Here is a 10,884-nt window from a genome sequence, read left to right on the forward strand (position 1 = left end):
GAAGGCCGGTGGGCGAGTCAGGTCTGGAAATTCGGCCAGGAGACGGTGATAGGTCGACTCTCCGATGACTGTTTTAATCGACGCTACCTGTGTCGTGGCCCTGTATCCTCTCGTCGACCGGTTCGAGGTAGAGTCTATGAGGCGTTTATTCCTTACGTCCACCCACAGTTCGTAATGACTGAGGAAGTCCACGCCGATGGTGGGTGTGTCGACGTCCGCTATAATGAAACGCCATTTCATTTCTCGACGCAATGCCAGGTCGAGGGACACTAACGTGGTGCCGTAGGTCGGAATGCAGGACCCGTTAGCCGCGAACAACTCGTACGTATCTTTGTTCACGGGTCCGCGTATTCTGTTGTGCGGAAATACACATACGTCAGCACCGGTGTCCACTAGGAAAGAGATTTTCGAGCTCCTGTCCCTCACGAATATGCGGCGGGATATTAGACCGTCGTCGCTCGCCGCATTCACGGACGGCCGGTCTCGTTTCCTTGATTCCAGGTGCACGGTGGGCGACACTTCTTCGCGTGTGCACGGAACTTCGCGTGGTAGTAGCAAAGTCCAGAGTCCCGCGGAATTTCCCCCGGGCGCGGTCTGTGCCCTCTCGTGTTTGGACCTTGGTGGCGGCGGCAGTCGAGGCGCAATGCCTCGATTTGGGCCTCTAATCGAGAAAACCTGTCGTCCGACGTTTCTGGACTGTCGCTTCGCCGTCTATCCGATGTTCTTTCCTTCTCGATAACAGCAACCTTCCGGCTTTTCAATACGTGCCTTTCGTAGGTCCGGTCAGCCAGCCGCATCAACTTCTCTATGTCGGTACCGTCCGCTGCGTCCAGGGGGCTGTCGAGGTAGTCCGGAAGTCGCTCTCTCCAGAGCGTGAGGAGGAAATCGTCCGGCAACGAGGGGTTAGCTAGTCTCCTAAGGTGCTGGTAGAATTGGGATGGCTTCCTGTCGCCAATTTCTTCGGAAATCAGCAACTTACGTGACCTCGAGTCGGCGGTGTCGGCCAGCTCTCGGATGATTTCGCCCTTTAATTTCTCGTACCGTTCAGCCTCCGGTGTTCTCCTATTCACGTCCGCGATCTGCGATAGGTACTGGCCACCGAGGCACCTGGCGAGGGTCAGAAACTTCCGCTTATCATCGGTGAGATCCAGGTCTTCGAATTGCATCTCCAACAGCGTAAACCACGCCGCGACCTCCGAGGTCTGCAGCGGGAGCATGTGGATTGTTTGATGGGCCCGTTGCGTGCCGTTCGCGATTTCGCCGGTGTTTGCCATCGCGCACATCACTATCACTATCACTAACTCAGTCACCTCTTAAATTCAACTCACGTCGGGGTCACCAGTTTGAGGTGAACTGCGTATGTGAGGATAATGAACGTACACGTAAGATGTTTGATGTTAATGTTCAGTTTATTGTTCGTTATAAAGTAATGCTCGCGACGAGCGTCGTTACACAGATCGTAAGATAACAGTCGTCGCTTTCGTCGTCGGTTCGGCCCGAGTTGTCTTTCGTCTCGTCGCGTAAGATCGAATGCCCCATCCGAGGCGGACGGACTCTTTCTTTTCGGTGCCCATCGGCATCCCCACTCGCACGCGCTCGTTAGAAGTGCCGCGACAAATGCCACGTGCTTGCCCTTCCGAGAATTTGGCTGAGGTAAACCATGGGGATGTCGATGACACACAACAGGCACGCCGATGCTGCGCTCTTGATGGCCTAACGCCTGGCGTCGCAGAGCCAGCGGAAAATTCCGTGGCGGGTGCCGCCACAGATGTAAACCGGATTTACATGAGAAAATCAGATGACAGGTATAAGGCTAGATTAATGGTAAGAGGATTTCAACAAAGAAACGTAGTCGATGACATATATTTTCTAGTAGCGAGTAATCAGACCTTTAAGATATTGCTATCATATTGTTGTCAAAATGGATTAATTATTGAGCAAATGGATGTAGAAACTGCTTTTTTAAATGGTGAAGTAAGCCCGGAGGTATATGTAAATCAACGAAAGGGATATGCAGACGGAACGAATAGAGTTGGTAAATTATCGAAAGCGCTTTATGGGTTAAAAGAAAGTCCGAGGGACTAGTATGAGTGTTTTGATAGGTATGTGACGAGATTAGGTTTTAAGAAAAATAACATAGAGTTGTGCCTATATACTCATGGAGAGGGAGAAAATGCTGTTTATTTGCTAATATATGTAGACGATTTGTTAATCTGTAGTAAAAACAAAAAAAGGATACAAAGTGTAAAGAAGTTATTAACTGATAAATTTAAAATGAAAGGTTTAGGTGAAGTAAAAGAATATCTTGGAATACATATAGAGTATGATTATATCAAAAATGAAATGAGATTAAGCCAAACGAAATACATTGAATCATTAGCAAACAAATATAAATTACAAGACAGCAAATTGTACTGTACACCTATGGAGATCAATTTAAAAATTGAAAGAGCTGAGATAAATAAAGAGGACATTGGATACAAGAATTTAATTGGTGCATTGCTGTATATTAGTATAAATACCAGACCCGATATAAGTTATAATGTGAATTATCTAAGTAGAGTTTAAGATTGTTGTAGCGAGACACATTTTAAATATGCTTTGCGAATATTAAAATATTTGTACCGGACTAGAGATTTAAGATTACATTATAAAAGAAATGAAGAGTGTGAAACGATAAATTGTTATGTGGACGCTGATTGGGCAGGAGATCATTTAGATAGGAAATCTACTTCTGGATATGTAATTAAATTGTATGGAAATGTAATTGGTTGGAAGTCTAAAAAACAAAGATGTGTGACAAAAGCCTCGACGTATGCAGAGTATGTAGCTCTATCGGAAGCGGTGAGTGAATTAATGTCTATTAGAGAAATTATGAAAATCTTCAATGTAAATCTAGACAATAATCCTGTAAGAATTTATGAGGATACACGATCCTTAAATGAGAAGAAAAACAGCAGTAACTCAGCAGCGACATCTACACCGGTCGCCGAACCTATCTCAGCCGACCTCTACACTAGGCAGCCGCACCTATCACGGACGACCTATACACCTCAACACCATTAAACCTTTCGCTTCGAGTGCCGCTTCTAGGCGGCATCCACGAGATGACCTGTGGGTACGAGCGCCGTATATAGGCGGCGACCACGCGGCGACTCTTGAGTCCAGCACCCCATATATCCGGCATCCAAATGATGCATATATAAATGCTATTTGTAGTCAGTAATATATTTTTTCGTTATCGACGGAACATTTTCTGTTGATTTTATTGACATATTGGATTAATCAGTTCTTAAAGTTACTCGTTGTTCAAATAGCATCAAAACGTTTCACGCAATATATTTCAAACATCCAAACGATCGTATACTGTTTCATCCTAAAAAATCTATTAAATCTATCGACAGTGAAACGGTATTTCATATACGGTTTTTACAAGAATTATTGTTATTTAAGACATAGGGAAACGTATATACAGCAACTACGCACATTGTACGTATTTCCGGCGCGCGTTTCCGTTCAGTGACAGTACTTCGGCGGACTGGACTCCAACTGAATCTGTCTTAAGTCAAACAGCCGATCATTCAGTTATAGATTTATATCGAGCTACCTAATTGAGTGTATATAATAACTTGATGAAATCTAGTTCGTTCCCAGTTTCAAAGTTTGGGTTAGGTTTATTTTAAATATTAGTCTGTAAAATTATTAGTATTTAGTATTTTATTTTAAAAATTAGTATTTAATATTTAACGTAGTCCGATGTAATTGTAAAAATTGGTGGTTATATATAACAATAGTAATTAAAAAATTAGTCTTACTGTTATTTTGAAATTAGTATTAATTATAACATTTAATAAAAATGACTTACTTACATTAAACATAAAAAAAGCAATTTGTCTTTGAGACTAATGTTTAAGCTCACGTTTTGTTATATTATATTCGTTACAGTCTGTTTTATTATATCTCTTCCCACTCTAACTTTCTAACTTTAACAGATTATTAAAAGTAGATCCTGACATGTGAAAATAATTAAAAAATTTTATTTTAACTCTTCTTAATTCAGACATGAGAATCTGTTAAGATCGATATCTATCCCAATCGATATCTATGTTTTACAATAAACGATGTGGCCAATACTCTATGTTGATACTCTTTTTCTATGGCGGTAATATCAAAATATAATGAAAAATAAATGTTAACATCGATTTTTTTCTGGCTGCAAATAGCAGAATAGACGAACAAACAAAGAAAGTAACTATTCGCACGGAGTTGGATTTTCAGCAAAGATACGGAATTGTGTGAACGCTGCTTTCGAACGAGCTGTAATAGAAACCAATAGAAACGTTCACTAGGGCACCGTCTCTTTCCATATGTAATATCAATTTTTTTTTCATAATTTTCTACTGTTCAACTTTGTCACATATTCTTGGATACAAACCAAAGAATTATACAGACTTTTTAAATAATTTTCCATTGGTAAAAATTCTAATGAAAATAGCTATTCGGTTGAACACAATCTTTTGATCTCGTTAAACTGTAGAAGAGCAATAGACAATATACAATACGTCTTGCTTGAGGTTTCTAGGGTACAATCATATCTTTTTAAATATATGTATCGTGTAATGAAATTAGAATCTAATTCAAGTGTAAAAAATTTTACTTACTTAGCTCTCACATTTCTGTAAGGGATACATCCTATTAAACTTCTACATAACACACACATACACACACGGTTATGTATAGGTTACAAATATATGTAGATTAATTTTTTTTATTAAAAACGTCCAAATGTTAATGCAGAAAAAGAATATAGAATAATCTACAAAGGAGAATAATTTATATGGTATTTGTGAGCACAGTTTGGTATAAGCATCTGTAGTTTATAACATAATTATTATGCAGTATGTAGATGATGAACTAAAGTATGAAAGTTGTTGCCCAGTTAAAAACATTTTTAAATCTTTTTATTAAATTGTAGGCAAAAGGAATGGACTGGTGAAACTGTAAAAAAGCTGACTAGACTTCGCTTTCGATTACATTTGGGTATGTTGTAAAACTCAATGTTTTGAACAACTTTTTACTATACATATAAGGGCTAAACTCGCTTTAAATGAAACACAGCTGGTCCTACTACAGTGACCGGATTGAAAATTCTAACTCAAACCCAAACCTAATACATTGGTGAATTTGAATTTTATTTGAATTATAAATTATAACAGACATTTTCTGTAGCTTAGCATGTATACGTTGTATATACACGGGCTTTTAGATCACCCGACCATCGTTTAGAAACAGACAATAAATGACCGACGGAAGTTAAATGTCACTGACGCATACGTTGGCACAGACCAACAACTACAGCCTTTTATATACTTTAATAGTTTATTGTAATGGTACCGGCAGTTTTTCGCGAATATTTCAGTAACTGAGCGAACTCAGCTCTTATATGTATAGGAAAATGTTGTTCAAAATATCGATTTCTACAATATATCTAAAAATGATCGAAATCGACACTGTAGCGGCACTCGACACGAAACTTTCCGACGGTTCCGTCGATACAAAGTATATCACCGAAGCGTAAGGCCGATACGCCTAATGAGCCATCGATATTCCTACGGTCCTTCCGCCGAATATTTGGAAGATAGCGTATGTCACAGACGGAATATTACAGACGAAATCCGACTAAACGAAGTGATAATGATAGCGAAATTCCAAGCGCTTTAGCATGAGTGACCATCGGGATAATATCCGGTCACTCTATCCTTTTTTTTTTTTTTTTTTTTTTTTAAATACTGTTTATTGGCCAGATAATAGGTAATACATGTGTATGATATTCACAATAAACGGTGAATTGTTGTTGAGGGATGTTTTAGGCAAAAGTATCGATACGTGACGGTACGACGTAGCCATACAATATTTGTGTGTCGAGGTTACATTTTTTTTTTGGTGTTGCATTTATGAATTAGATCTAAGCCGTAGAGCGGTGCTTATATATGATATTGTTTATTTTTCTTCTTATTTCTGACCTGAAAACCTGGTCGTAAAAACAGGTCAGTTCGTGTCACTCTATCCGTTCTCAGAGATATATGATCGAAGACTTTTCCCACTCCCACGAATAAAAGAATTTAAATACTCCCCCTAAAAATCATCCAAGTCAGTTTTGAACAGTCACGCCTAGAGCTCGGAAGTGTATTGCAAACAAGAAAAAAATAGTTTCTTTTTTTTTCTTAAATTTCCTTTTTATTTTACGTGACACGTACGTGGTAACGGTCGCGGACGCCAAACGAACGCGTGCGTAGTGGCGATATTGAGAGGCGACAAAAGAAACGAATCGGATCAAAGAAACATCCGAGTTTTAATAGCGAAGCGAGAGAGTCGAGTTTTAACGTTCGTCGCTCAGCGTGATTCGGCTAAGTTTCCTGCGGGGCCCAAATCCGACCGCCGGTACGCAGAACGTAAATAGAGCGACAAGCGGGAATTCATTGTTTATCGCCTTAGATCCATTGTTTATCGCCTTCGATTCATTGTAAAGAAAAGATTATTTAGTTCTGAAATGGAGAAAGCGATAAGCTTTCCAGCTAGAGTATTCCGATGGATCTCATGGCAGATATCTCAGATCCTTCATTTAGTCGAAAAGCATACTTGTGAGACGTACATCAGTACACAGCGTGAAAATATTTCTTTTTATTTAATAATTTACATTCACAATTTGTCCAATTTTAGGTAGAATTTTTAGCTGTTTGATTATCATATGAGTGGCTACCCCCAGCGGGGTACCATCTTCGTGTTTGTTATGTTATATCCTTTGTGAGATCTGCTGGGTGTTTTCTTTTCAGTCTTCTTTCTATGCTTGTTGTGTTGATCGTTTCCGCAGCCAGCCGGTTCGGGTGTGTCGCTGTTCGTTTTCTGTACTTTTCCGCGCATCTGCTAATCTCCTCCTTGACCGTTGGTATTCCTAGGTCCTTCCGAACGTTCTTATTTCTAATTATCATGGGGCGTTTACTATTGTTCTAAGAATTTTAGCTTGTAATGTCTCTATTTTGTTTATATGGCTCATTGCTGCTGTCCCCCATAATGCTATTCCGTACGTCCAGATTGGCTTTATAATCGTTTTGTATATTTTTAATTTATTTTCTATGCTTAGTTTGGATTTTGGACTTGTTAGCCAATGCATTTGTCTCCTTGTTGTCCGTATTTTGTCTATTATTGATTTAATATGTTGTTTCCATGTGAGTTGTGCATCTATGTGGAGTCCTAGGTATTTGACTTGTTTTGTTTGTATTATGTGCGTGCCGTTCAGTAGGATGTTTGGTGGCGTCTGTTTTCGCAATGTGAATGTAATATGATTGCATTTGTTGGGGTTTGCTTTTATTTGTTTAACTTCCGGCCACTTTTCTATTTTTGTGATGTGTTCTTGTAGTAATGTGACTGCTGTTTCTGGGTTAGTATGCCTGACTAGTGCAGCTGTGTCGTCCGCGAATGTCAGTATTTTGCTATTGGTAGTTGTTGGTATGTTGGCCGTGTATAATGTGTATAGTATTGGTCCTAGGACGCTTCCTTGCGGAACCCCTGCCTTGATGTCTTTAACTTCAGAGTATGTGTCCTTGATCTTTATTACGAAGGTTCTGCCGCTTAAGTAGGATTTTATTAATTGGTATATTTGCTCCGGGAATTGTTTTCTGATTGTTTGTAGCAGGCTTTCGTGGATTATTTTGTCAAATGCTTTCTCGATGTCCGTAAAGAGGGCTGTACAGTATTGTTTGTTTTCTAATGCTAGTATTATTTCATTAATGAGCCTGTGTATTTGTTCTATTATGGAGTGTTTGTTTCTGAATCCACATTGATGGTCCGGTATTAGTTTTTCTTTTTCTATTGTTGGTTTTAGGCGGTTATATATTATTTTTTCTAGTAATTTGGAAAACACAGATAGTAGTGATATTGGCCTGGAGGATGCAGTTAAATGTGGGTTTTTGTTTGGTTTGGGTAACATTACGATCTGTGCTATTTTCCATATTGCAGCAAAGGACTGTATTGTTAGAATTGCGTTGAATATTATCGTTGTTAGTCTTATTGCCTTTGGGGGAAGATTTTTTAAGATTTTTCTATTGATCAAGTCAAATCCTGGTGCTTTACTTGTCTTTGTTGTCTGGATTATTTTTGTAACTTCTTGCGCAGTTGTGCTGAGTATGATGCAGCGTTTGTCAGTTGTGTTGCTGGCATTTTCCACTTCTTCGTTTGTTTGCCATCTGGGAATGCTGTTATTAATTACATACGATGAAAATGTATTTTGTAGGTGCTTCGAAAATTCTTCTGCCTGCTCTTCGTTGCTTCTGGCCCACGTTTTGTCCATTTTTCTGATTGCTGGGATTGATTTTATTGTTTTCTTAACTTTGTTAGTGACTTTCCATAGGGAGTAGTGGTATTCTCATGCGCGGATAGTGATTCGATGAATTTTGAGAATTCGTTATTACGAAGTTCCCTTATTTTATTCTTTAATTCCTTTGTAAGTTTATTTAAGTTTTTCTTGTTTTCTCGTGTTCTCTGTTTTTGCCATTTTGATTTCGCTTTTCTTTTTTCCCTGATTTTATCTAGGATATCCTGTGGAATAATTTTTGATTGCCTGCTATTTGATTCATAGGTGGTGGTTGCCCACGCTGCTTCCTGTATTATTTTTGTCAGAGTTGCTACTGCCTGCTCAATGTATTCAGGTGCTTTCAACGGGATATTGCAGTTGATTTTGTTTTAGCTCTTTAAAAGTTTGCCAATTGGCGGTTTTATTGCAAAGTGACTCTGACTTGTTATAAAGTAGTGGTTTGCTTATATATTCTAATATAATTGGTGTATGGTCGGAGTTAAGCTCAAGGCTGGTTGTTATTTTTAATTTGTTTACGTTTAGTCTTTTTGTCACTGCAAAATCCAACAGGTCAGGTGTTTTATTGAGGTCTGTCGGCCAGTACGTTGGTCTTCCTGTAGGTAGTACGTTGAGGTTGCTGTTTCTAATATATTTTACTAGTATTCTGCCTCTCGGTGTGTTAATTCTCGAACCCCATAACGTGTGCTTTGCATTATAGTCTCCTGCTGCGATATATTTGTCGCCTAGGGATTGGAAGTACTCTTCCCATTTTTTAAGCGTCAGTTTGTGTCTCGGTGGTGCATATACTGCTGATATCTGAAAGTAATTGTCATTGGTTTGTATCGTGACAGTGGTTGCTTGTAAGTGATCTTGATTTGTTTGACTATGTAGGTGATGCTTGATGTCATTTTTTATTATTACTGCAGTTCCTCCATGTGCTTTACCTAAGGGGTGTTTGGTGTCGTAGATGGTGTAGTACGGTATTTTTATGTAACTTTTTATAGTGAAATGTGTTTCTGAGACAAGTAGTATATCAATATTATTTTTATACAAAAATGTTTTAGTTTCGTGGACTCGCTGTTGCAAGCCATTGGAGTTCCAGGCTGCTATTGTCAACATGTTCATCTCTATTTTTTATTTAGCAAGTTTGTGAGTAATTGTAATATGACTGTTGTTTGTTGTACTTGTTGCCTTAGTATTGTGTTTAGCTCACTTACCATTTTTCCTAACATCTCCGTACTTTTAATGGATTGTTTGAGCATTTCTTTGATTTCTGTAACGTCTTCGTTGTTGTTGCTTTTATTCTGATTGTTTGTGAGCGTTGCTTGGCTAATGTTTTGGGTTACTTGCGCATAGCTTCGGTTACCTTGGGGATTGATGCTTCCGTTTATAGTGTGTGGTTCATGTCTTGCTATCAATGTTGTATCACTATCCGTTATACTTTGTTGTGGTTGGTAGTTATTGAATGATCTATTGCGAAGTGGTGGAAACAGTTTACGTTGTAATTGTTTCCTGATTTCACATCCTTTATAGCTGGATGGGTGTTTTCCGTTACAGTTATAGCATCTAACTTCTTCTATTTTTCTGAGTATGGGCAGTGTATTGTTAAGTGGTTTTTTGCACATTTAACACACGCCGGGCTTCTGTTACAATAATTTTTTGTGTGGCCGTATTGTTGGCACCGCATGCATTGTGGTATATCTTTTTTGTAGCGTGGTGGTTCCACTGTTACTATTGTGTTTAGTATTTTTTTGATTTCATAACTTTCCTCGTTATTGGTTCTGGGTTCAAGTTCCATTAAGAATAATGGTAATGGTTGCTTCGTATCGTATCTTGTTATATTGTTTATTGCTCTTGTTTGATGGCCAATTTTTGCTAGTTCATCACTTAACTTTTTTGTGTTATTTTTTGGGTGCAAACCTCTTATAACTATTTTGTAGCTCCTTTCCGTTTTGAGCTGATACGTGTGGTATACAGCATTTTTTCCTTTAATGCTTTTATCACTTTCCTATAATTTTCTGGGGTGTTTGTTTGGATTTTTACTTATTCTAATCTTGTTTGTTTTATTGTGTAATTATCCTTCCCGACTATATTGTTTAGTAGTTCAATAAGCGGGTCTATTATTTGGGCCTCCACAAATATTGGTGGCGATTTTGTAATGTAACTTGAATGCGTTGTGGCTTTACTTGTCGGGTCAGCTTCTATTTCTTCCGTTAGTGAGCTGAAGGAGTTTCTTAATGGTAATTCTTGAAGCCATCGCTGCTTTTCTGTATCTAGGTTTCCTGCGGCACTTGTGCCTATTGTCGTTTTACGTTTTTTGTCTTTGCTAGCTTCAAGTTTTCGTCCTGATAATATCTTTCGTTATCGTGGTTGCACTCCTCCTGTCTCCACTGCTCTTCCGTTTCTTCTATAGCCATATCGTTTTGGTTGTCGTTACTTTGCTGTTGTTGCTTTAGGCCTGGTAAATCTACCGACCTGCTTATATAGTGCATTTCTCCTTTGGTTGTAATTTTTATTGTTGGTATCTGCTGCAT

At 38.7% G+C, this 10,884-nt stretch overlaps 1 protein-coding gene across 1 annotated transcript; it reads right to left on the reverse strand.

Moving 5' to 3' along the window:
* Positions 1 to 467: 467 nt before the first annotated feature.
* LOC122577424 lies at positions 468 to 1,283 on the reverse strand. The gene has a single exon (XM_043748721.1). The coding sequence runs from the start codon at positions 1,281 to 1,283 to the stop codon at positions 468 to 470; it is 816 nt and encodes a 271-aa protein (XP_043604656.1).
* Between the last annotated feature and the right edge of the window lie 9,601 nt (positions 1,284 to 10,884).

This window comes from Bombus pyrosoma, unplaced genomic scaffold (genome assembly GCF_014825855.1).
Source record: "Bombus pyrosoma isolate SC7728 unplaced genomic scaffold, ASM1482585v1 HiC_scaffold_4707, whole genome shotgun sequence".
NCBI lineage: Eukaryota > Metazoa > Arthropoda > Insecta > Hymenoptera > Apidae > Bombus > Bombus pyrosoma.